At 40.6% G+C, this 25759-nt stretch overlaps 2 protein-coding genes across 2 annotated transcripts in view; one reads left to right on the top strand and one right to left on the bottom strand.

Moving 5' to 3' along the window:
- eif3s10 (eukaryotic translation initiation factor 3, subunit 10 (theta)) overlaps positions 1-25759 on the bottom strand; it is a 211800-nt gene that overhangs the window by 36378 nt on the left and 149663 nt on the right. The window lies entirely within an intron of this gene.
- Positions 746-17277, top strand: fam204a (family with sequence similarity 204 member A). The gene is made up of 7 exons (XM_072391382.1): positions 746-1111; positions 1382-1466; positions 1614-1644; positions 2355-2457; positions 4004-4093; positions 16838-16947; positions 17150-17277. Exons 1-7 carry the CDS (start codon positions 866-868, stop codon positions 17199-17201), a joined length of 717 nt encoding a protein of 238 aa, XP_072247483.1. The 5' UTR covers positions 746-865; the 3' UTR covers positions 17202-17277.

Below are 25759 nucleotides of genomic sequence, written 5' to 3' on the forward strand. Positions count from 1 at the left end.
TTCAATGGCATGCACAAAGCCTAGCAATTGACCTTTTCACATATACATTGCATTTATGGGACTTATCCTTTATACTACATTCATATGGCACACAAAATACAGAGTATATAATTTATGTATATTATGGGCATTGCAATAAGATGCAACCAAAAGAGAGCCTAATGTGAATGACTGTGAAAGAGCAATTTAAGGGTAGATGCCTGTGCCAGTGCTGGGGGCTATGCAAGATTTGCATGCTAATCATTCTAATAATAATGTAATGCCCACAGCACTTTGAGCAAATTGCGAACTACTGGTCATAGAAGGAAGCTTATCTTGCCCAGAACATGACACAAATATAGGTTAACATTTGAATGATTCCTGGTAATTCACGGACCTGTTAGTATCCAGGCTCACCTCAATTAGAAATGGTCTACAACAGTTTTCTCTCGACTTTTCTCAAGTCGAGAGCAAGCTTTTACCACTATTAACCCTTGAATTCTTCCAACGTCTCAATTCAAAGTTATACTGTCACCATAACCCATTAGCCCGACCAAATAAAACCCAATACGTGCAAAAATTCATAGACGATAGCAAAAAAAAACCTTTCTGGAAGGTGAGCTTGCAAAAACAACAACCAATGAAAGCTTTTGTTTCGTTCACACGCGCCCTTGTCAAGCTGTTCTGAATGCAGGTCTGATTGGATGATATGTTTACTTGCTGCTAGCTATCATCCAATCAGCGCGTTCCTAAAACAAGCGTCACTGTGTTTACCCGGAAATAGGAACTTGCACTGTTTACACAACGGTGTAACACTTTGTGGACAATTTCAACATACTGAAGTGTTAAATGCGTCTGAAATGTGAATGCAAACTACTGACTCGCTATGTACAGCGGACTCCTGCCAAAGGGTATAACTGAAGAAGAGCTTAGTCCGGACGAGGAAGAGGATGCGCAGGGAGATGATCTTGAACAGAATAGGGACGGTAAAAATGGTTCAGCTGAAAACTTCAGATGTGCTACGGAGAACATTGGCTCGGTCGTGGAGGCACAGTCGACCGCCACTGACAGAGAAGCCGACAAGGACTCCCCGACAAGCAGTATGCCTGGTATATCCCCGGAGATGTGGCAAGTAGGTTGTTGTAATATGCGGTGAGCTGCTTTATTGTAGCAGCCACCGGCCAGTAGCTTTGGTGCTGTCTGCAGATGTGAAGCAAACTCTCGAGTTACATTACATATATATTATCTCCAGATCTGCTTGAACTTGAGCTAACAGCTGAGTGGAATGATGCCTGCAAGATTTTGGGAGTCCTATAGGACAGAGTGTACATTGCATGAGTGCAGCAGAAATATATCAATTGTTGTGGTGCTGTGAATTCACTACACTGTGTGTGTTTTTAAGAAATTCGAGGCACTTCGGAAGGAGAAAGAGGAAATGAAGACAATGAAACTCCCTCAAAAAAGGAAAAGAAGAAGACGCAAGAAAGGTAGAAGCAGTAACCATGCACTGATGTAATGAAGCCGCATATTGGTGCACTTCCTCCCTGTGTTATTTAAATCTTGTCTTTAGCTGCTGTTCCGTTGCATGTAAGTATTTAACTAAATATAAATGGTGTCTTTTATGTAATTTACAGGAGCAGAAAGTGAAGAGCCTACAGAGACAAGGTAACAACTTGTTGCAGGGGAGTTTGTACAGCCTAGCTGTGGACTGTGAATTCAACACTAACTTCCAAAAGTAAAACATTGGTTGAGGGCGACACAAACAGTTGTGTAATTAGTTCATTATTAACTGAATAATACGCACACAATGCTCATCCATTCATCTATCTATCTATCCATCCATCCAGCCAACCATCCATTTTCTAAATCTGTTGTCATGCTGTTATTAGTTTTAAGTCACTGCCGTGTAACTTTTATCCAGCATCGTTCTGCTTCTAGTTAATGGGCTCTTCTTTTTTCAAATTTTTAGTTTTTGGCTGAAAACCAAAACATGCCAACAACTTGATTGTTGCAGTGTTTTCATTTGAAGGAATATTAGAATTTTAGACACAGAGAATCAGTCTGTGTCACTGAACCACAGAAGAAACCCGGATCACATTTGTGGAAAACAACCTTGGAGTAGTGACAGAAGTAAGATATTTCCGGAAGGTTTGTGCGTCTGGTTTTGCACAGGTGAAGCGAACAAGTGTAGCGACTAGGTATAGAAATTGTGGTCAGCTCAAATAAGTGTATTTGTTTTGCAGCAAAACACGTCAATCTAATTTCATCACAATTGTAAAAATGAACTCCAGTTAAAGGAAGAAATGGGACAACAGAATATAGTTTGTCTTACTGCATGTTGTGGACATTAACAGACATTTTTTTGTTGTTGTCAGAGAGCATCAAGAGGAACGAGAGAAGCCCTGGAATGAGCTTAAGCAGTATTTTGGTGTAAATGATCGATTTCTACCCCCCGCATGCTCAAAACCCCCTCCAAAGGTAACAAAGACTACCCTCCTAACTTATCCTGTGAGGTTTAATTCTGTGGCTGTCGTAACTGTTAGTAACACCTTCACATCTCCTTTGTGTCTCAGTGGCACTGTGTCTTCTCATTGTTTTATTTGATCTGACATGTGGATTAGAGGGAACCCTCTGTAGTAAGTCAACCTGACAGAGAGAAGAATATTAGGGATTACGCTCAGCCACGTTTAGTGATAAGATTAGAATGAATTTCCTTGCTGCTGTGTGTAAGATTAAAGTGAGATGAAGATTATTTTTTTTTTCCCCTGGAAAAAAAAAACTTAATGAAAAATCCAAATGTTGCTCCACAAAGGAGCGCAGCGTTCAGGGACTTTGTACAGATTCTGTGACTACAGCTGGAACTTTGAAATAAACGGTTATATAAAACAGTGATATGTGCAGCTGCTATTTAATTTTTCGTAATTGAAACAAAATAGAAAACTGGAAAACACTTCTGCACTTAAAGATGAATGAACACTTTCTGCAAAAGCTTGCAAATTGCCAAGGAAGCAAAAAAATAAGCTCAATGCAAGCTTGAAGAACATTCTAACTGACCCAGTGAATAGGAACTGTTCTCATTTCAATTTGAAATCCCCTTAATGGTTATTTTGGAGTATTTTGTGCTTAATTTATCTGAGAGCAGCATAAAATTGAGTTTTTTTTTTTGATGATGATTTAGTGTAATTTTGAATCGGGCAACTATGAAAGGATAAAAGGAATGTTTAACAAGCTGAATGAAACAAAACTTGTCACATCCACATAATGAGGGACTCCATCATTCCTCAAATGCAGAGTCTTGTAATTAATAATATTTTGATACTGGCAAGACTTTCGCACAGTTTCTTGAGTAGGAGCTATAAATATATTGTAGCTGCCAGTGGCCAGATGTCATAATTCATCTGCTAATGGCTTTTATTCAGTAACCTAAAAAACATTTGAGGCCATATATATAACGATGGTTTGTCAGTTTGAGTTTTGTTTGAAAGTTACACGGAAAATGTTCTCACTAATTTGTTTAATATTCAAATTTGTGGTATTGTCTCTTTATTTTTTACAGTAAAAAATATATCACAGGGGGGAAATGAATAATTACCGCCTCTTTCCGGTATATTTTCCTACCCTGATGAGATTTTTGGGGGGCTGCAGAAATGTGTCGGCTGGCCCTGTCCGATTGAGCTCATCACAGCAGAACTGGCTCGCCATCAGTAACCGGGGGCTTCTCTGTACCCCCCACCTCCTCTCCCACCCTCCTCTGCTTTGGCCTGTAATGGAAATGTGTAATTAAAGAACCACATTTATGTTTGGTAATCTCCTGTAGCATTTCTAAGATTTCCTCTCTAATATCCAATCAAAAAGGTTTTCATTTGTGAAGCAAAATCTACATATTTGTGGTAATGGCAATCATATTAAAAATAAGGCCCTGGGGACTTTTGAAGTTACTCTTTGATATTTTTTTTCTCTCTCTACTTCTATTTCTAAAAAGAAAAAAAATCAGAATTTTTTTTTTTCTTCCTCTCTTTTGCAGTCCGGCCTAGAAAAGAGCATAGAGAAGGCCATAGCTGAAGGGGACATTGCAAAGGCGGAGGAGATGAGCGACAGACTCGCCACTCGAGAGGTACGTTGAGCCGATAAGAGATCTTTGGGGTGCTCCCGCTGTGACAAATCAGGCTAATGGATCCGTGGCCATTTCTGCTGCAAAGACATAGAGGAACAAAAACACACGCAGACATCCACCATTCAGTCCTGCAGCCCTTTTCCATTGAGTTAATGGAAAGCCCTCCCCTTAGTTTTGAAGTGCTGCAGTGTCTAAAGGACTTTTGGCTCTGCTTTTTAATGAAGGGTACATCGCTTTCAAGCCAACTGTTAAATCATTCTCCAGGTAAGAGTTTCATACCTTTGAAGTGTACATACACCTAAATGCACTGCCTGAAGTTTTGTAACTAACCGCCTTGGCAGGCATCAAGGATCAAGTGGTTTGAAACTAATTTAGCATAAAATGTAGCCCACACACATATAATTGCGGTTAAAAAGACACATAGCTGTAGTGTTGCTTCTTCACTGAGGGGAATAGCCGTACTTTTGAGCATCAAAGTTAAACTTCTTTGTTTTTATTATGAGCGTTGCTTACAGCACAGGAACGTTTACGCCTTATAATGCAACACAGTAATGGAGCATACTGCAGGCTCAGGCTTTCATTGTCAGGCAAGGATTTCAATTAAGTTGCAAAATGGGAGGGGCCATTAGTTCAGGAAATGCTGTACTTTGAATTTTTTTTTTTTTCCATTTCAGTGATATTTCCAGTTATTCTCTGCATAACACAGATAAATATAGTACATATTGTAATGATACTGGAGGTTTAAGTTATGGCCACCAGTTTTCTTCATGTGCAGTTTCTGCGGCAGGTGGAAATACTTCAATAGCCGTGAGTGGCCATTGCTTTTGTGAGTCAGTCAGAGGCATGATTTTGTAACACTTTGTCAAGCAGTTTTGAACCAAACAGTTTTAAATCCTTAAAAAACCGTCTCATTCAGTGTGCTCACATGCAGTTTAACCGAGCTGTGAAGCCCGACGTGACGGGACAGCCGCCCTCATCCCAGTGTACAAGCATGGGAAGGGAATCGATTTGTTTACAGAAGTATGCCCAGCTCCACAGGCGTACTGGGTGTTTGTCCCGGTGATCTTTAATTTGACTAAAATAATTGACACAAACACTTTAGCTGGCAGCAAATTACTACCATGTCGAGCAGTAAATTGGACAGCTTTACATCTCTTCTTAATTTCATGTGTGCAGTACCTTTTTATTTGAATTTTTTTACAAATGAGATTCACACTATCCCTTGTGGTAATTCTCCATTGTTTGGAACTTTTTCTCTTTTCGTGTAACAGCTTCTTCGGTTTAAACCCAGAGCGGGAACTGTGGATCACACATAGAGCATTTAGGCCAGTTTGAGTCCCATTGAACACGAAGGACTAATTCTACTCTCTACTGCATTATCTGGAATGCGTTAGTCTGGCTTTAAGAATTAGAATCAGATTCAATACAGATTTGCTTGGACTTACATCCATTTTTTTGTGTACTGGAAAATTGGGATTTGGGGCTTGTGACATCAGATGGCTAATCTCCTTGGTTTAATATCACACACATGCACCTGTTTCTGCTTTGTTTACATGGCAGCGATGGACCAAGATAGCACTGGTGCTAGCTTTGCAAACAGGACTTTTTATATGTTTGCATATAAATATATGGGTACAGGTCAACTATATTAAGGAATGGATGTATCGGATTGTGCGTGCTGCTACATAAAAAGAACACATAATGCCTGTGTCAGTCACCTAATTTGACCTAATTTTGGCCCGATACATTTAAAAACCATCAGATTTAAAGCATTAAAGCTAAATTTTTGCAATTTTTGTTTAAATAAATCCATAAATGACTTTTATGGCAAAGAAGAAGATCCTTACCAGTGTCAGGTCTGCATGCTAAATCATAAAGCCAGCAGCCAGTAACCTCGGCTAAGTGTAAAGACTGGAAGCAGCTAACCTGCTCTAAGCCTTACGTTGTTTCTCACCAAAATATGGTGTTTAGTTTTTTTTATTAGAATTTTTTGGAAGGACCCGACCTTTGATTTATTCAAAGGATTCAGTTAAAAATGAGTGTTGAGTCATGTAATGCAGGAAAATAAGTGGAATGTTCCACCGGGTCGCTTGAAATGGCCTCTTCTCATTCGGTTCATGCAGTAACACGTGATGCATGTATTTATATGTATCAGAAAGCCCCCCCTCAAAAAAAAAGTGTGATTACCTGAACTCCAGTCAAGACGTGCACCCAAACATAAGCAATAGACCGGGATCGATGACGCCTCTTACTCGAACTAAAGCTATGGGATATGTCCTTGCTTCACTCCTTTTTTTCCTAATTCTCAGGAAAGATATTCCAGGAAAAATTCATCAGCTTGAATTTATAGGATGGCTCTTAAACACTATTTGGGGGGGAAAAAAAGCGGTTGTACAATTCATGGAGTTGGCCTTACAAACGTGGCCTGGTATCTACGTTTTGTAATGGACATTTGTCCGCAGCACCAGAGTCCTTTTAAATTTCATAGAACTGCCAGCAGATTGGTCAGAAATTTGGGAGTTAACTGAAAGCTCTTGTGAGTGGCACCTGCACTGTACTTTCAGAAAGCCTCTTACAGGGCCGGTGGATTGGTTTTAGCCTGAGCTGAGGTTCTCGCCTCCCTGGCACCTGCCTTATGTGCTGCCAGAACAGTGATGGGACGTGACAGCAGTTTGGCAGCTGCGACTCATTGTTGAGCGGTGATAACTTCATTTGAAGGGAGTGAAAAAAAAAAGAATAAATAAAAAATGTGCCATTTTCAAATCCCTCAAACTGAAGCGATGCAAAGTTGTGCATGTTTACTTTAAAAGAAAAGCAGCCCCACATGCAGTGCGTATAAAGAGCAGCACAGGAGGCAAAGTTTGGAGGATTCTGATTTAGTTAGGAAGGATTATGGTAAACCTTAAACGATGCAGCCTGTAATGCAGATAGCATTTAGAGCAATCCTGTTCACATTTGACAAGAGCACAGTGACAAACATTTATAGGATCAATAATCTCCGCTGTGGCCAGAATCAATTTCAAGGTTATAATTGAGTGGCTCATTTGCTATGGAATGGCTTAGATGTTTAATTTGTTTACGGTCATAACAGCAAGACGGGATCATGGCAGGCTTTTCACAGGGAGAATAGGAGCAGGTTTTCTCTATTAAAAAAAAAACAAACAAAAAAAGAAAATGCAAAAGCATTCCGACAGCTATGAAGATGGAAAGAGGCCTGCGTGTCCCTCTGGGCATTGTTCAGTAAAGAAAATGCCGATACACGTTGGATGACAATGTTTCAATGTATTTTACATCCTCAATCTTCCGGTTTCCCGCTTATCTCCTCAAAGCAAAAGGAAATGAAAGGGAGAAACAGAGCTTGCTGTCAGAATATCCCCTTTTATGAAACAAAAATGTTTGTTCCTTTTGTTTTCTGCTCCCTCAAATCGATTAATGATTTCTGCTTGCTCCACTTTCCTTTCCCCTTCAAATCTGAGCATTAGAATAACTCGATAAAAAAACCCCTTTTTTTTTTTTTTTTGAAGCCCCCATACAAATTCGGAGATATGCCCTCTTTCATCCATCAGACTTCTTAAACGCTCTGCCCGGATACCGCAGCTGAAGGTTTTCTCCGCTTATTGGTGCTTTTAAATGTCTCCCGTGGCTGAAAGCCTTTGTTTTAGATTAATTCACGAAGACATGTTCAGTTTGTTTGTTTTTTTCCCCCCTGTTTTATTTTCAAAGCGAAAGTATTAGCACCTCCAAAGATGCTGCAAATGTAAAATAAAAGTAAAAATGCATAATATCTGCATTGCTGAGCCAAAGCTCTTTAACGCTTTCGTTTAAACAGTGCAGATAGGGCTCCTTTTCACACAAAACTCTGTTAATCGGTTTAGTTTTCTTTTCACATGCTTTAGAGGGCTCAGAATGATGTTCAAATGAAAGCAGCTAAGCACTTTCAGTAGGTCCAGTAAATTATAAGGTGCAAGTTCTCCTATTAGAAAGGCTGGGTCTCCATCCTTTGATTATCACTCTTTATTATGAACTTCAGCAAGTTGCATATGGGCTAATTAAATAATTCTGTGACTGACGGACACATTATAAACCGCTCAAAGCCTGACAGGAGGCTCGATAGCGATCCAGCTGCTCATATTTGACGGATTGATTTTTCGGGCCCTCTTGGTAAATGAACCAGTGCAAAAAGCTGATATCTACTGAGCACTGCAGAAAACTGTGTAGCCTCCCAGTGCCATCAGTCAGGTTGTGGGTTGATAGCTTTTTAGATTTAGTCACGAACGCTTCTTCTCTTTTCCCTGAAAGTTTGACATGGACATCAGATCTCTTTGCAAATTCCAAAACCAGAACACAGTGGCCGACATCAAAACAAAACACTCCATCTGCGATGTTGCGGCGTCTGTGATTCAGATTTTATTTTGTCCAACCGCAGAACAGTCCTACTTAAAGGAAGCATTCCACAGTCCCTGTTTTTAACCCTTAGCACTACTTCACCACCACTCAACACTGGTTCACCACCTTTTGTTCCACATATTGTGAAATTTCCCCAAATTTGCAGTCTGAATTTTTATTTTTTTTATCTCTTTGCCTGCACAGTCTTCAACTGAGACTGAACTCCTTTGGTCTCGACTTCTGAAAGACTCATCCCACATGGGATGCTCTTCTCATACTCAGTTGCTAATTAAGCAGCTAACTAGTTGTGAGATGTTCCACCGCATTTTGCTTTCCATGTCCCAACTTTTTCAAATGCTGGCACTAGTATCAAAGTGTTTGGACTTAGAGTTAGTTATTACACTTTTATTACAAGGTTATTGTGGTCAGTAGAATTGAAAACAGCATCGTAACGTCTCTTAACCCCGACAATAAGTGGCAATAAGTTGAATTGCCAGTAAAAGTTTTGAAGATTTTCACTCAACAATATTCTCACAAAACAATATGTATGACTAATAAACAAAGTCTTTGAGCTGTTTTTGAACTAGTTAGCAGCTGTTGTGTTATTTACACTGAGTACATTTCTTGACAGAAGACAGTCATGCCGTGTTAGAGCTTACGTTTCCCCTGTAGTGCTCATCACAGCCATTAGAGCAGCATTACAATTTCAAAACAAACTCTTTACAGTCTTTTACAAAAAAAAGGGATGTCAAGTCCCATTTCACCACTTCCTGGAGTTAAACAGTATGAGAAAATTGAAAATTGCTGCTGGGCTCTCGTTTGTTTTTGTTTTTGAATCTTTCGCCCAAACGAGACTTTGGAGGATGAGTTTAAGTTCGAGACGTATCTGTTGTCGAACTGTTGAGGCAGTTTGCGCTGAAAGGAGTGATGGCTCAGCCACAAAGCGTCTGCCATCTCTGCACAGTCAGCCGCACAGCAGCTAGCAGGATGATGGGCTCATATCCATCAAATCGGTTCAAATGTGGTGGATGTTTGTCATAAACGGGCGACTTCATCGACGTATGAAGAGCTAGAACTAGTTTTCCATCCATTAACCTCGTCACCGGCTGTCTCACTTATGGCTGTTACACTAATAACTTCAAGATTAGTGCTTGTTAACTGATTGCCTGAAATCCCCCCCTGGTTCTTCAAAATGTTTGTAAAGCTAATACGCTGCTAGCCTCATTTCTGACTAGAGGCTGGACTTTCCTGCTGAAGTTTTCTGTAAACACTGTTTAGTCAAATTGGTCCCTCCTAATAGACAATAATTAGCCACATGAATATGTAATAACTGGAGCTGTTTCTGTGGCTTTTGAACATGCGGACGGTTATAATATCCCTCATTATGTAGGAGCTCATATTTCAATGGAAGCAGCTGCTGAAAGGAAAAGCCCCACTGTCCTTGAAATCTACCCTTTGGAAAGCCTCGCTTAAATGCTGTGAAACAAAGGTGGTGCGGCATTTTGTCAGAGGAGACATGGTGGCTTAGTTGAAACAAAGAGCTGAACTAAGAGGGTTTCATGATATTTATGTTATTTAACACCTTTTTTCTTCTCGCCACCTTCTCCCTGCCATGCCCCGTGTTTGTAATCAAAAAATTAATGAGCGGGGCTTTTGTAGAGAGTGGATTTTATCAGATCCTGACTTTCCCCGCCCCACATCAGAGCCGGAGTCTGACTCCGTCTCCCCTGTAAGTCCCCCCCCCCCCTCAGGCCACCTCGCTGAGAGTTGAGGGGAAACTCTCCTCTTTGTTCCTTTTTCCTTCAGCATAAGCAATTTATCACTGAATGAACTTTTATTGTATCTCTGGATGACTCACATTAAACGTTCGCCCATTAATTTTGAAATGGGTACTAAGCTTTTATCAAATGCCTGGGAATCTCATTTGGATTATTGTATTTCATTAATTACTTGATAGACAAAGCATACTTTTCAATGTAGATTTGTGTGCTGTTTAATTAATTAGCATGTTTTCTCTTTTAATTAAAGCCATTTTTTTTCTCTTAAATTAAAGCCCACAGCAAAACACATATATAATTTGTTTGTAATTAGGCCTTAATTGGTGGTAGTGGAAGCTTAGCACCCTCGGTTTCCTTTTTCATGATTGCCATTTTATTGCCAGTCACTCATTAATTAAACTGTTTTTTCTAATTAGCTTATAAAACTGTTGATGGCATATTATTGTAAGTGTGAGTTCAAAGCTTGCTAATAAGCCTACCCTACTCAGAAGAGGCGAGATAATACAGTGTGCATAAAGCAGGCCAACTTTCAGAGATTTTCCCCCTTTTTTTTTTTTTTTTTTGGTCTATTCCCTGAAGATGACACACCATGTGTATCTAGCATCAGATATACGAGAAAAAGGAAGAGTGGAGCCATGCCTGCTCTTCTGTGCCTCGCTTGGAGTGGCTCTCTTTCGGCTTGCCATGTAATTCTGTTTGTCAAAGTGAAGGCAAGATTACCAAAAGCTTTTATGAGGCCACCCCGAAGAAAACTTTTTTCAACTTTTCTGGGATGGCTGTTTTTTTTTTCGGTATTTGGACTTAACGTAGTTCATGTTCTAGATTTTGTTGACAATTAAGCTGGATTGAGCCGGACTTGAGTTGAAGGTGTTCCCCATCTCCATAAAGTGCCCTGAGAGGACTTTTTTTTTGGATGAACTGGCAGGTGAACAGAACGCTGCTGCTCGAGTCCTCACAAGGACCAAAAAAGTAGATCACATCACCGCTGTCCTGCGGTCTTTGCACTTTGCATAGATTTTACTTGTTAGTTCATAAAGCTTTGAATGGTTTAGGGCCCAAATATATTAGTGACATGAACCATCCAGACCACTCGGGTCCTCGGGTGCAGGTCTGCTCTCCACCCCAAGAGTCAGAGCCAAACAGGGAGAAGCAGCTTTTAGTTCTTATGCTCCAAATGTCTGGAATAAACTTCCAGAAAAATGCAGTTCTGCTGAAACGCTCAGCTCTTTTAAATCAAGGTTAAAGACTCATTTGTTTACAGCTGCATTTGATGAGAGTATTTTTTAAAATATTTTTTTATTTTTGGTCTTGTTGCGTCTTTTGTTAAATGTTTTATTCTGCTCATGTTCCTCTGTCATTGTGTGAAGCACTCTGAATTACCTTGTAGCTGAAAGGTGCTGTACAAATAAACTTGCCTTGCCTATAATATATATATTACGTGCACATTAACTCAGTCATTCCCATTTCGGGATTCTTTTTTTATGTCACCATTCAGACAGAAATATTGGACTTCCCTGCTTTTAATTGAGAGCTGCGGTTTGTAGCAGCTCTGCATGTTCAAATGTCCCAAACAGAACATCTGAGCGTAAAAATTAGGACGTACTTACATGTTACTACCCAACAGGATAGAATGGAAGCACATTAAGCAGTTGCATGCCTCACCGATCAACAGATCAGCGACGTTTTTACGAGGCTACAGCTTCCCCAATGAGAGAATCTTCTGAGCTTCATTATCTTCGGTTTACAATAATATGAATAGTTTAAAAATAACAATCAGTGGCAGGAATTGTTGAAATTGTAACCTTTTCACTTTACAGTAAACTGTCGCCTAAGCACCAATTAACTCATTATAATAATGAACAATAATAATCATCTATCACTAATTATGATGTTGCTACAAAGCAACAGTGAGGAGGATTTTGATTCTTTTTTTATGACAAGCTCGGGTCATGTCTATTGGTTTCGAAACTCTTTGTTGTGCTTAACATTTACACAAGTGAATGTCCTGCGCATTAGCTGAAAAGCAACAAAAAAACCCCAAAACAACAGCAAAAGAGCTCTCATGACCCCTCGAGACCTGCACTGTCACGTCAGGTGATCCTGCAAGAACACAAAACTGTGCTTGAGGTGATCCATTACTTTGCTCGAGAGACTTCCAAAGGACTAACCCGATGAACTGCGTATTCCTTCCTTTTTAATGCGATATGGGTGGCATTAATTGACCTTTTGATCTTTTGACCCTCCCAGTATTCCTGGCAGCGCCGAGGCTTTGCGGCCAGAGACACATTTTTCTTCTCCCCTCCGCCTCACTCCCAAGAAATTAGGCAGAAATAACACACAAGCTGCCTAATCTGATATTCATTCCTTTCTTATATAGCCCTGCTTTCCAAAGTTGACTAAGGCCACATTATTTAGGCATTAAGGTAGTGTGATAAAGGAATTAGGGTGGTCATTAATCGTTTACACGTCAAATGCAGCAGAGCAGCTCGGGGAGGTGATTTAGCGAGGCAAAGCCATATAGCCCTTGTTAATCCACCTCTCACACGTTTTAATTGGAAGGGGCTTCCTGGATAGAAAATTTATGAATGGGTTTAAGGCCATTTCTTCCTTAAAGCCATCATTTATTTCATATTGTTAATAGGAGCTTTAACACTTTATCCACATGGAGACGTATTTTGCTCATCTTTCATTCAGCTATTGTCTTTCTGCACGATAATTGCCACAGTGTTTTTGTGATCCTTGTGCTACTCATTTATCAAACGCCTCAGTAATGATGCAATAAAACAGGCACTTAAAAGAAAAGTGCGAAAATGTTCCTAAGATAGACTCGCTCCGTCTTACGTATAGTTTACACAGCAGCAGAGCCATTATTTTCTCTTCTTTTCTTTTCACGGCTCCATGTTTGGGTCTCCACTCGAATCTCCATGACGACCCAAACATGAATGAACAGAAAGCGGGGCTATTGACTTAACCCTCCTAGTGGCCCTAAGCCGCCGCTGCTGCTGCTGCAGTGCCAGCATTGTGCACCATGAATTTTCTTCGCCCGCAAATCTTCCAAAGGTCAGAGAATTAATCCTCTGAATAAACCTTGTTTTTAGCAGGGCTGCACACGGGCCACACAAGAGAGAGAAACACTGCACAGAAACATGCTTGTGATGGACTCTTAATCGTACATTAATATGAGGTGGAGTGGGAAGAATTGCTTTTTAGGCGCCACCTAAACAAAGAATGCAGGAGGTTTCCTGTGTCTCTCTTTTATTCCTGCTTTGTACTCCCATTCTTATGTTTTTCCACCAGCCTCTGATGTGAAAGGATTTGGCACTAAGATGCACGCAGGGGGAGGGGGGAGGGATGGGGGGGTGGGGGTCCTGAAAAGTGGATCAAAAAAAGTAAATGAAAAATAATGTCATATTACTGAAAATATGAGAGGCTAATTTGTGCCGACTTTTTGCTAATTTTGTTCTCGCCACAGAAAGAGGAGCCGTCACCTGCTCGGCGCCACAGCGCTGACAGTGCCAGTGATCCATGAAATAAGCTGCCGCTGGCTTTGTTCAGATAAGAATGAACAAATCTGCACAATGTACTGCTCTCGGAATCTCATTTTCATACTTGCATGCAGGCTAAAAGAAATAAGCTGTTTGCAGGCTTGATTAATCAGACATTTGAGGGCTTTTTTTTTTTTTTGTCTCTTTGATCTGTTCTGTCTCCTAGGTAACTTGGTTGACATTAATGTTGAGCTCCAGTAAAGACAATCATGGATAGTAGACTAAACTGATAATAATAATAATAATAATGGGGGAAAAAAAAACAAAAAAGGAAATTAAAGACCTTTAATGCTTTAGATATAGTAAAGGCTGTGTTGTGAATTTCAAAGGGGGGAAGACGAGGTCCATAGAAGTGGGCTTTTGCTTTAGGAATGTTTAGAAGGTGTGTTTTCAAGACCTTTTGCATTTCAGACACATCCCCACAGGAAAGCTGGTTAATGTGGGTAATCCTTGTGTAAGAAAAAAAGAAAAAAGCAGTCTGTAAATCTCCAAATGAAGCCATTTAGCATCCGACAATTTCATTTGATTTTCTCCCTGAATCAGCCAATATGGTTTTTTTTTTTGTCTGTTTTTTTTTTGCTAGCTTTTTTTCCGATTTGTTAACATTTTAATAATCGTGTGGTTTGTAATCTCAGCATGCATCAAAGGCATGTAGCACCTACACTGCTCGAACATGGAGCAGGGAACACCCTGAAGTGGTTTTATCTGCCTGCGAGATCTGCTGCAAACGTTTGAGCCTTCATCTGTTATAACTCTCCTTAAGAGGAGAAAAACATGATTTGAGGAATTTAAAACCAATAAAATGGCAAAGAGCTGGAGAACTGTCATAGCATGTACGCTTCAGGTTATTCAGACGCTTTAACAAATCTTCCAGTGACTGTATAGATGAATGCCTTGAGGGCCCAGCCGGAGCCCAGTACTTGCAGCCAGCCGAAGCCCTTATCTTAAATCCAAGCAAAGTACCATTAATCTTTTTGAAAGACCTTTATGGCTTTTAATGTATCCCAAATTAGAACATTTTACACCCTTGGTTCCTGAAATATGGTGATAAAAAGCCTTTAGAGTTTAATTTTTCCTGCCTGCTCGCTCTGACCTGCTTAATCCCAGCATGCATTAGGAGATATTTTAGTTTCAGTCTTTCTAATAAAGTTTATCCCACTTAATTATAATTGAAACATTTTTTTCCAGCAGGTCTTTTTCTTTTTTTTTTTTCCCTTCAAGTGGCGCAGTGGTGGCACATTTCTTCATTACCTTAAGACTTTCTCTTCCCCCTGATTGTACTCTGAATATTACAGAGAATTACCAAAAGGTTTGGTGAAATTGTTCCAAGTTGTTTATCAAAGTTTGCCTTTGCTTGAATAATAAACCTATCTCAGGAGTGAAAAAGGCAGGATTTTTTTCCCTTTGTTTCCAGAGCTTCTGTGTGACTGGGGTTATTGGGATTATTCTGCTTCACAATACGCACATGTCTTCCCTGGGATTTGAATGTTTGCCTCTTGCAGTCACGGTCATTCTCTTCACTTCTGATTTGAGGGACTGCTTGCATTTACTCCAAACAGAAAGGTCTCTTTTACGATGGAAAAGAGCGCAACTTATAAAAAAAAATTATATTCGGGAGAAGAAAATGGCTAACGTTGGTATTTTTTAATCGTTTGGTTAATTCATTTTCACATTAAGCAAGGAGAAAATAAGTGATGTGTGAGAGAGCTTTAAAAATATGACTCAAACAAAACCTGCCTGGTCCTCTCTCTGAATGGTTGCAAAAAACAAGAATATTTTTACTATATACTCTACTATATACGCTGACTGAACCAAAACAAGTTACTCTATGATCCTGTGATCCATGTTAGGACTGAAACCATCCGCACTCACAAGTAAAGTAACCCCAGCAAATTTGCCTAATGTTTTACTCTTTGGCTCCCCCTGACAGTTGTGGGATGTAACACCAGTGTCATAAAAAAGAAAACCTCTGTATGAGCCCTGCAAATGTACAGCCATTGGCATGAAATTGTTGGTATGTTGAAGAGGCCACAAAGACAACGTCAAAAACCCACAAAAAATGTCAAGGGGACGGTAAAGCTAAAGGGTGCGGCGCCCTGGACACACCAGGGCAGTGTTCAGGCCCTGGAATGTACGAACAAGTCGAAAGCACATTGTTTTAAGATTCACAAGCTGCTTTAGTGTAGCTTTAAATTTACTTTCAACAACAAAATTAGGAGTGTTTCAGCCCTTAGCTTTCCTTAGCATCCCCTCTCTGAACACCCCCTCAGGTCGGTGTGACCCCATAGTACCCCAGGTTTGATTGTTAAAAAAAAAAAAAAAAAAAAAAAACGCTCCATATACTAAGTACAAATATCTAATAAGGAGCACTGTGGAGTGTTTGTTTACATGTCTGAATGAGATGTTAGTGTGGACCATTTATCCACCGTGCGGTGCAACGAGAGGGGGCACAAACTCCAAAATGCAGTGATCCCAAACATAAAGAAAGATACCCAGAGACTGAATAGGAGTCCTTCAGTCCCTCTCCATTCCTGAACATCTTTGCGACAATGCATGAAAAACAGAAAACACTCAAACAAAGAAATTTAGCTTAAGGATTATAGCATTTTGTCACATCAAACAGTCTCATTTTACCACAGCTTCTTGCACTTTGAATGCTTCCACAAAGGTCCATAGGGTTGACTATTGGCTTGACTCACTTCTGCATAAGACAAGCTAATCAACAAACTGAAGAAACCTTGTATTCTGCATCCTAATGTATGTTTAATATAATTTCCATGGTTAGAATGCTTTTGTGGTTCCTTCCCTGTGACGGCTCTTGTACCTTACCGCCAACCCAAATGTCACGTACTGTCATGTAAAAATGAATGAACCGTAGGACATTGGAGTATTCGTATGCTGATTTGTGCTGTGGAGGAGGCAGGACAGGCAGCGGGGACTTTTGATGCCACCTTCACACATCAGTCAGAATTCTTTCTAGCCACAGTCTAATTTCTGCTCTCTAATGGGCCTCTCCTCTGTCTGTCTCCAAAAAGATGGCCATGAAAATCACTCAAGCCGCTGACTGCCGTGACTTCGTGCAACGCAAACAGGAAGAGGAAGCTTTGAGGGCAGCACAGAAGAGGAAGAACCAAATAGCCTGGGGGTATGACGTAGTCTCTGTCCTCATCACTGTTTGTCATCACCGGCACGTGCGACGCTCTGGGTTTAAAGTACAGTTGAGACAGAGCTACACTTGGGTGAATTAGCTGCACTCTGAATCTTAGCTAATGTAGAAGCTGACAGCTGAAGTACGTCTACAGAGATTTCAGTAGTTTAAGGTTTCTTTTTCTATGTGTGTGTTGCAGGTTTGAGGCAAAGAAACGATGGGAAACCAAAAGCAACATGGGCTTCATGTGACAAACACGTCGAAAAAGGAGCTTTTTTTCCTTCCTTTAGTTAATTTAATAATAATAAAAAAACTTTTTTAAATAGTCGACTGATCCTGTTTCTTTTTATTCTTTTTGTATATTTTGAAGACTTTACACCAGAAGCATGTGGGGGGGGGGGGGTAGAGAGTCAGGCAGTTGGCTGAGAGAAAACCAACCCAGAGAGCATAAGAGAGAGAAAAAATTATGGAGAATTCAAATTAATTCCTCGGGCGCCCATTGGTGTCTGCATTGTGTTATTTTTCATTACATTTCAGTGATTTCAGCGCTCTGGCCCTTTCTTTTTTTCCCCCTCCCTTCAAATTAAATCTGGTGTACATTACTGGATGATGCGTTTATTTATTGCTGTAAAGTGGGTTAATCATGGAGGCGCTCTTTTCTTCTTCAGACGAAGAGAAAGAAAAGATTAGGACTCTAATGCAATGTACAGGATAATGTGCGATCGGATTTGGGAGCAGAAAATGAAATTTGGCTGCTGTAAACTGTTGTGAGCAGTCGTAAACTGGAAGTTTGAAAGAGACGCTTTGCTGTTGGCCCTCACCCATGCTGGAAGACGTGCTTTTGTTTGTCGGCGTGAACAAGAGGCACGTGCTGCTTTTTTGTTGTTTTGTTTTTTTTCCTCTCAAGCCTACACTTGCTGCTCATTGTGTGCTGAGCTCTGCTCAGCATCTGTAAACTCATCCGAAAAAGAGAAAAAAAAACAAAGACTCCAGTTGCTTTGATCTTTCTAGATCAGCAGCGTCTGCCTTCACAGCCACTCGACACGAATAAAAATGCTCATTCAGATTCCAGAAAGTCTCAGTTGCAAACAGCACGCAAAAAAAAAAAGGCCAAAAAAAGATAATTACTTTTATTCGTAATGCTTGCTTTTTTTTTTCCCAAACCATGGACGATGATTGCTTTGCTTCAAGGTAATGAGAATTAAAATTAATCTAGCTAAGTTGTTTGCATTGCACATATCTGAGCAGTTTGTCCCCTCGTGAGGTGGGCTGTTCTCCTAGCTTTGCTGCGCAGGCTGAATCGGTCCGAGCGAGATTTAACACGGCATCAGCGAGAAAAGTTTGTAGGCGACGATGATATGAAACACCTCAGCCGAAGAAATCTAAATGAGAGTGAAAAACATGGGCTGAATTTAGAAATTTGAGTGCATTTTCACATGCCTTCACTGTGCGTCTGGAAAGATGTCAGCTGGCGAGAATTGGTGCTAATTAAACCATTAATTATCTCTGTAATGAGACGCAAGTTAAAACTGTGTTAAGCACATCAAAGTGCAGCGTGGGATTTCTTCTCTTTGATGACTGCTCTGAAAAATGTATTTTGACTGAGGAAACATCAGAGATGCTTTATTAAAGGGACAAAAGAGAAAAACTTCAAGTGCGTTCTTAAGTTTCACACAAGTGCTTGAGAGAAACTTACTTACAGACAGTTTCAGGATGAAGGTGTGATATTTGCACAATTCAGAAGCATTTTGCAGCTACAGAGTGGTAATAGTTTAATTATTCTGTGTCAGCTGCTGTTGGATTATGTTTATCAGCTCACAGCTCAATATTTGTGTTTTCTTTATGTAAAACCCACGCAGCCACTTTTAAAGGTTTGAAGATGTCAGCGAACACGATCTGAGCTGATCTAAGAGCAGCACAGCTGCGTATCAATACCATCTTTCTTTATTAATCTCTTTGAACGCAGGATAATGCCTTGAGCGGAGATGATTCTGCTTTTAAGCTGGAAAATCCACTTTCCCTTCTCGTCATGTCGAGAAGCTGTTTTCAGTAGTCTGTTACTGGAGGCCAGTCTTAGCCCCTGACCTCGGCTGATTTGTTGTGAAACTCGGAGACGAATTCCTTGGGCGCAAGTCGAACCACTTCTAGGAAAATAATTTGTTGTGTTAACCGGGGTTTAGTAAACCAACAACAACAATCCCATTAAGTGGTTGCAAAGCTGCTGTTGTAAGAAAGGGAACATGTGTCGCTGGTGACAAGACATCGGCTCTATCACTAACTGCTATCACCGGTGAGAAGAGGATTACGTGAGAGGAGAGATCTCCAAGATGCGGCTGATAAAGGCCAGCGATGTTCCAAACAGCTCGCGCCGCAGCGTAGCTCCGAGGTGCTTTGCTCTGTTTGTGTGGGACGCAAAACGCGTGGACATAAATCCTGAGTTCTGAAACCAGGCAAAATCATGTGTTCTGTCATGTAGACACAACTTTTGTTACAGGAAACCAACAAAGTACACCCTGAGTGTTATTCTTTGCATTTTAGGGGCCAAAGACATGGTGTAATTTATGAGCACACTCTATGTATTTTTTGTCTCCCTCCTCGGCTGCGGGAGTGGGCACGCAGCGCGGATGTTGACATATTCCTCGGCTGATTTAATGACCTGTTTAATTCTGGCACGTCTGCAGCCCTCTCCGATGTTTAGCAGTTTTAATTAGTGTAATCATCACTCTTGAAAAAAGGCCACGGGGTTGTTTAATGGGTCATGTTTGTCAAGATGCACAGAATTTTAACACAAAAGAGATGCCATTTATTCAGCGCAACCGTCTTCCTGTCATTATGGGTGTCACAACTGATAATTAGAGGAGGAATTGATTCATCTGAAAGCCAAAATGAACCTCTGTGGCGTGAGGAAATTAGTTTGACAGTGTTTGGATGAGTGGTGTTTACACTGCAGTGTGACAGTGTGGGAACACTTCACCACTCTGGTGTTGACTGAAGCAACTTGGACACACTTACAGCTGTTTACGGATGGGAAAGTAAGGACACTTTTGATGTGGCATATGGAGCAGCAACTGGGTGTTTTTCAGCGGAGACCAAAGCTCCCGTCAATCTGCCAGTACACCGATTCACTCTGCAGGCTTTTGTGGCATGATAAGCAGGGGTTATGGTTCCGATTTTCAGGCGGCAAAGTACAAAGTGCTTAACAGTGCACTGGCAATTAGGTCAAGCTGACGACTGTAATTCATAAAAACTGTTAAAGTGCACTTCCGCAATAATTAAAAACCATATAATGTCAGAGAAATGTATTTTCTTAGTTTAAAACTGCTTGGAAAGCATCAATTTTATCATTTAGCATAACTTGTCGAACAAAAAAAAAAATTGAAATGAACTTTCAATTAATTTCCTTCCTTTTGCTATCATGCAGCGAAAAAAAGCATTCCAAGCACAAATATGCTGAGCGCGCACTCATTTTGTATTCATCTTCATTCTACAGAGCACATATTCCATTTTATCTGAATGAATTATTAACAAAGTTAATGAATATTTCAGTTCTCTTTATGGAACCATTTAACAGTCCCAACAGAGGTAATGACATCTTAAGCAGGGAAGGTACCTGCAAAAAGGTGCAGAAAATATTTCGATGACCAGTCTCTCAGGTTAGGTTGTGCAAAATATAAAGATGTGTTTATGTGTCAAAGCTCTTTATTGTAGTCTGGATTTAGCTACGAGCACGTGGTCGTGACAGTTTCACTGACCTGCTTTTCTCCGTGTATCTTAAGAATGGACGCCGCATGATCCAAAGCAACCAGAAATGAAGCGGTAATTAACACTACCTTGATTTGTCCCAGGGAAGCGCTCTGTAAGTCTGGCTCGTGTTGAGTTATATAAAGCACATGCTGACTGTGCAGCAGGAAACTACAAACACGAGCTTGATTGGAAGGGGGGAGAAGCTGCTCCACGTTTGTTATTGATCAATTAATACTTAAACTGTAGTTCCAGTGCAACACGTCAGAGGCAGGTCGGTGAATCAACCCTTCAGATGCGAATGAACATATTTTCCACCAGTGGGTGAAACATGGCCTGCATAATAATCTATGTTTTTCTTCACAGATAGACGTAGAAGCATCTTATCTTGCAGCACTGTAGCTTAAAGGTGGTGTGAATGGCAGTTGGAGTGTGGCTCGCAGTGAACGCTGTATACCTGGCAGAGATGGCTGAAAAGGAAGAAGGTTTCTAAGAATTAAATACGAAATACATACAAATCATTTTAGGCCATCATGCTCTCTGACATTAAATTAAGGTGAGTAAAAAGTATATTGTGATATAAACTTAAATTATCATCTCACTGTAGCATTAATACAAGCAGTCATGTTGATTTCAGATCATCAGCGACACGGCATTGTCTCACCAGTTGTGCGAACACCAACGTCGCCATGTTTGATGCCTGTTTGACAGTTAGGGCAGAGCCAGTGAGCAGCCAACTAATTTGTGTCCAAACCCAAAGGAACTCCAGACTCTCCCAACTAATTCCCTCCATTCCGGCGCCTTAAAAGCTTGTCGCTACACAAACAATAGCAATGCTTTGTAAAAGTGACTTTAAAACCTCTGCCAAGCATAACTTATCATTTGAATGACAATGGACCACTTAGCACAGCTTAAATCATTTCTGTGCTTTATCTGCTACTTGACCGTCTTTGTGCTGTAACAGTGGATGATCATTAACGCCACAAGGTGATATGGTGCCTTCTTATCTGGAATTTGGTCCTCAGAGTTTACTTTAGACACAGACTGCTCGGCCATGACAGCAACGACTTTTTTTTTTACAGAGTCTAAGTCACTTATTACATTCAGAGTGATGGAATGAAGAATGTAGAAAGTAAACTTATACTTTCAAACAGCTTTTCTCACCCAAGAGGCTTCATATGATTACTCTACTTTGAACAATTTTAGATGAGCATGAGCACAGAAGCACATTGTATAGTCTGAGTTTGAAAACTGAGGTTGAATTTATATGATGGTGTCAAATTTGGAAGAAAGCGTGAACACACCAGGACTTTAAAAGTCCCAAACACAAGAGAAAGATGTTGTGTAGTGTGAACGATCTCATGACGCTGAAATCTCCCTCCCAAAAGGCCTCGTCTGCTCTGAATGGTCAATTAATGATGAAAAATGGGGGAGTAGGAGCTAGTCGCTCAGTCTTTGTTTGTATTGCGCCAAACTCGCCACAACGCAGGCATAAGTAACAGAAGAAAAGCCTGAAGAACAAACGAGACATGGAAGGCGGTCCGAGAGCAGGATCTTCTGGTGTGGAGTGTGCTACAGTTGCTGACATCTGTTGGCAAAGTTAGCAACCATCTCACACGCCATCCATCCACTAACTAGCAACTAATCGCATCTATGTTATTAATAGGGTGAAATTATGTTGAGAAGAAAACAAGATGTCTAAGCACCACTGTTTACATACATACAATGTTTGTATGCAATTGGTGATTTTAATCTGCGAAAAGTCACACCAGCGATTATTCTAGTCTTCTGCCTTTGCTTATCCCAAACCCGCTTCACCTCTTTCTATTTTTGCTCCTTTGCCAAGATCGATTCATGCACTGTTGCCTGTTCTTGAATTACATAATAGGTACGATCCTCTTTTTGAAATGAGTACCCTCAAACTTCTCACAAATAGCACCTAAAGCCACAAACTCCAGTGCAAATATGGCCATCCTGCTATGTAGAAGGACCAAAGATAACTACTACTGGCTCATTCTAAGGTTAGAAAAACATGAAAATGAATTTAGCAAAGTGATGTTGCTGTTTCCAATCTTTAAGCCAAACTGCTTTACATTCAGTATGCACTAATGAGAGCTGTGTTAGTCCAACTCTCAGCGACACGTGGGAGCAAATGGAGAAACCAAAGAGTATTCTGTACGCTTTGTAACAAAGAAAATATTTTCTGATCATCATTTATGCTACATTTATTTCGACATTCCTCCAGTGATCTGACCTTACATCAAGTATCTCTTTCTCCAACAGACAGGTTCCGAATTCCCACACCACGCGCCTCTGAGACCCATCATTTCCGTTCTCTTCTCCATCAAGTGATAACTGCAATAATGAGATTTGCCATTAAGAAAGAATAGAATGAAAAGGGCCGCAGCCATCTGTATAGCTCACCATGGTTAAAGACCGAATGCTATCGAGCCAGAATTCAATCGTTGAATTATACCCTCTTTGTGTGCATAGGCCCAGTAAGTACCTCACACCATATTCATTTAAAAAAAAGGCCTCAATTTAATTAGTTCTCATATGTTGAAAAATTCATGAATTTGTCTGCAGTTCCTGCTGCCATTGTTGGGAATGACTTAAGCTGTGGTGTTAGGCTTTCAGGCGGTTTGGAAGGAAAAATAGCCCCCCACAAAAAAAGAAACAACTGTTTATGTAAATAGACACTGCATGTTTACTTGGTGGAAGAAAGTGAAGGCCCTGAACAGAGTGCTAAGCTTAGCATGGCTGTGCCAAAGGGGACCTCTCACCATCAACTTCAGTCTTATTAAACTGATTACCAACTCCAGCTAATTAATCAGAGACAGTGCCCTTTCTTGTTATGCAGGGAGGGAGCTCTGTGTGTCTCACAGAGTTCCTCTCCCACCGCCTCCCCCTCCCATCTGCTCGCCTCTGTTCCCCCCTTTCTCCCTTTTCTTTTCCCTGCTTTGATTGAAGTAGGGGAATGGTAATTTTCATGCATCATCTGGGCCGGCAGGATGGGAGGACAAGTAGTAATTACGTTAAACAAACAAGACCAAGATTGCTTGAGAAGCTACCTCTTTATTTAAGCTCGTTGAATCAGAAAACAGCCTGAGAGCAAAATGGTTTCAAAACGCATTTTATAGCTCATTTTGTTCGTTGCGTCTGATACGGTTTTCATCTTAGATAAAGGGTCGGCCAGAAAATGTTGAGCAAAGACATAATCGACATTTAGAAGTAGTTTTGTTGGGGTGCTGTAACGTAAGAGTGTTTGAAAGTACTTTCCCAGTCTTGGATTAAAAAAAAAAGTTTGTGGATGAGTATGTATAGCAGAGCCAAAATGCATGGGATATATATATCTATATATATATAGATATATATATCTATATATATATATATATAGTGAGAGAGCTCACTGTGATTGGCTGCTCAGTGCAGCAAATGAGGGCACGAGAAGAAGAGCAGCAGTGACATCAGAAAACGACTAACTTGACATGTCAAGCAACACCTTTAAGACCACATGAATGAGGAACCTGAAGACCACCTATCAACAGACACCAGTTCTGTCTGTAATTACAGAAACACAACGCACACGCTGCTAAGTTGTTGTTTTATTTTCTTCTTTCTTTGATCTACACGGACCTTTGGCTTCCCTTTCTGTATATGTCTGTACAACCGCCCCTTTCTGCCATGTCTTTCTTGCACAGGCATAAATTGTACTTCCTGACCAGCAGCTGGAAGTTCTCATCGTGGTGTGTTCAAGTGCTTCTTTGTTCAAACCCTGATGACGTAAGGAGACCAAGCAGGGGGCCTCTCGTCACCGCTGGTCCTTCATGTCTGTATACGAGCTCAAATACTGTAAACGCTAGCATGTAGCCACTCTGTGAGCACAAGTTACAAACAAATACAAATTACTGCTAATGCTATTACAAGTAGAAGAAAAATGGTTTTATTTTGCTTGTTGAATGGGTCCTTGCTGGCTTTGTTTTCGGTAGCTGGTTGTAAATAGCGCGGCTCAAACAAGCCTTAATTGGACATTCATTAAGTCAGTCCATGCATGTAGACACAGTCAAGGTGTTTAGCCCCTGCTTCGTACTAAGCCTTTCTCCCTGAGTGCTATTCTTTTCCAGCTGAACCTGCCAGCCAGAGTTCAACTCCCCCTCTGGTCACTTCTTGGTACGTTCCACAATTCTTTCAAATGCTCAAAAACAAACTGATCACAGTCATTGATCCTACAGACGATTCACTGGTTCATCTGTTGCTCTCTTTCACTTTGGTCACTTTTGTTTGTTGTTCAAACTCCTTTTAATTGTATTCGACTGTGTTATTTGTTCCATGGCCGCAACAGAGACAGTATTATTATTATTATTATTGAAACACATTACAATACAACACATTATAGCACATCATAAAACATTTCATCCGCACTGTTAGACCATTGTAAAGTATCCAGCCTGAGTTTTTGCCTGAGGAAAGAGTGCTTTGTGTGAGAATGGGGCTTGAAAAGCTCAGATCCTCGTTCTCCCAACTCACACTTCCTGCTGTTCTGTCTGATTGCGCCGTCTTTGTCTTAGCCTGATGCGCTCGCCTCCTCCTCTGGAGAGGCTAATGCAGGCCCCCTTTTTTTCTTTTCCAATCTCACCAAATGCCAAGTGTAACTGGTGCCCTATTGCTCCTAATTAATGCGTGATTAAAGAGTGAAATATGGGATTCTACCAGTGATTTGTTTTTCAAGGAGTAAGAAATTAATCCCCTTTGGATCTCGCAGAATCATTTAAGGATTCTCCTTGTTCTGTTTATCAAATAAACCAAGTAATTAGAGACTTTAGATAAGTAGGCTAAATTGATGCCCGCCCTATGTCTTCCCAAGCTAGTGTTCGCTGATAGAAACAGCTGTATGGCTCTGGTAATGTGCGGCATTATACTTGTCCAATAACAATGGCCTTTGTGTTTGGTAGTCGTGTAATTACGCTGGGGAGCCTCCTTGACCTTGGTAAGCACATCTATCTTACTTGTGGATCAGTGTATTTAATTTTTTAACCTACAAAGATACATCACAGGGGAGTTTACAGAC

This window comes from Leuresthes tenuis, unplaced genomic scaffold (genome assembly GCF_036924035.1).
Source record: "Leuresthes tenuis unplaced genomic scaffold, fLeuTen1.0.hap1 SCAF_8, whole genome shotgun sequence".
NCBI lineage: Eukaryota > Metazoa > Chordata > Actinopteri > Atheriniformes > Atherinopsidae > Leuresthes > Leuresthes tenuis.

What these genes read in the sequence shown, in the direction of transcription:
- fam204a (XM_072391382.1), top strand. Translation starts at nt 866, where the DNA reads ATGTACAGCGGACTCCTGCCAAAGGGTATAACTGAAGAAGAGCTTAGT. An exon ending in AAGAAGAAGACGCAAGAAAG is followed by an intron (nt 1,467 to 1,613) that starts GTAGAAGCAGTA and finishes TGTAATTTACAG; the next exon opens with GAGCAGAAAGTGAAGAGCCT. An exon ending in ACAGACTCGCCACTCGAGAG is followed by an intron (nt 4,094 to 16,837) that starts GTACGTTGAGCC and finishes GTCTCCAAAAAG; the next exon opens with ATGGCCATGAAAATCACTCA.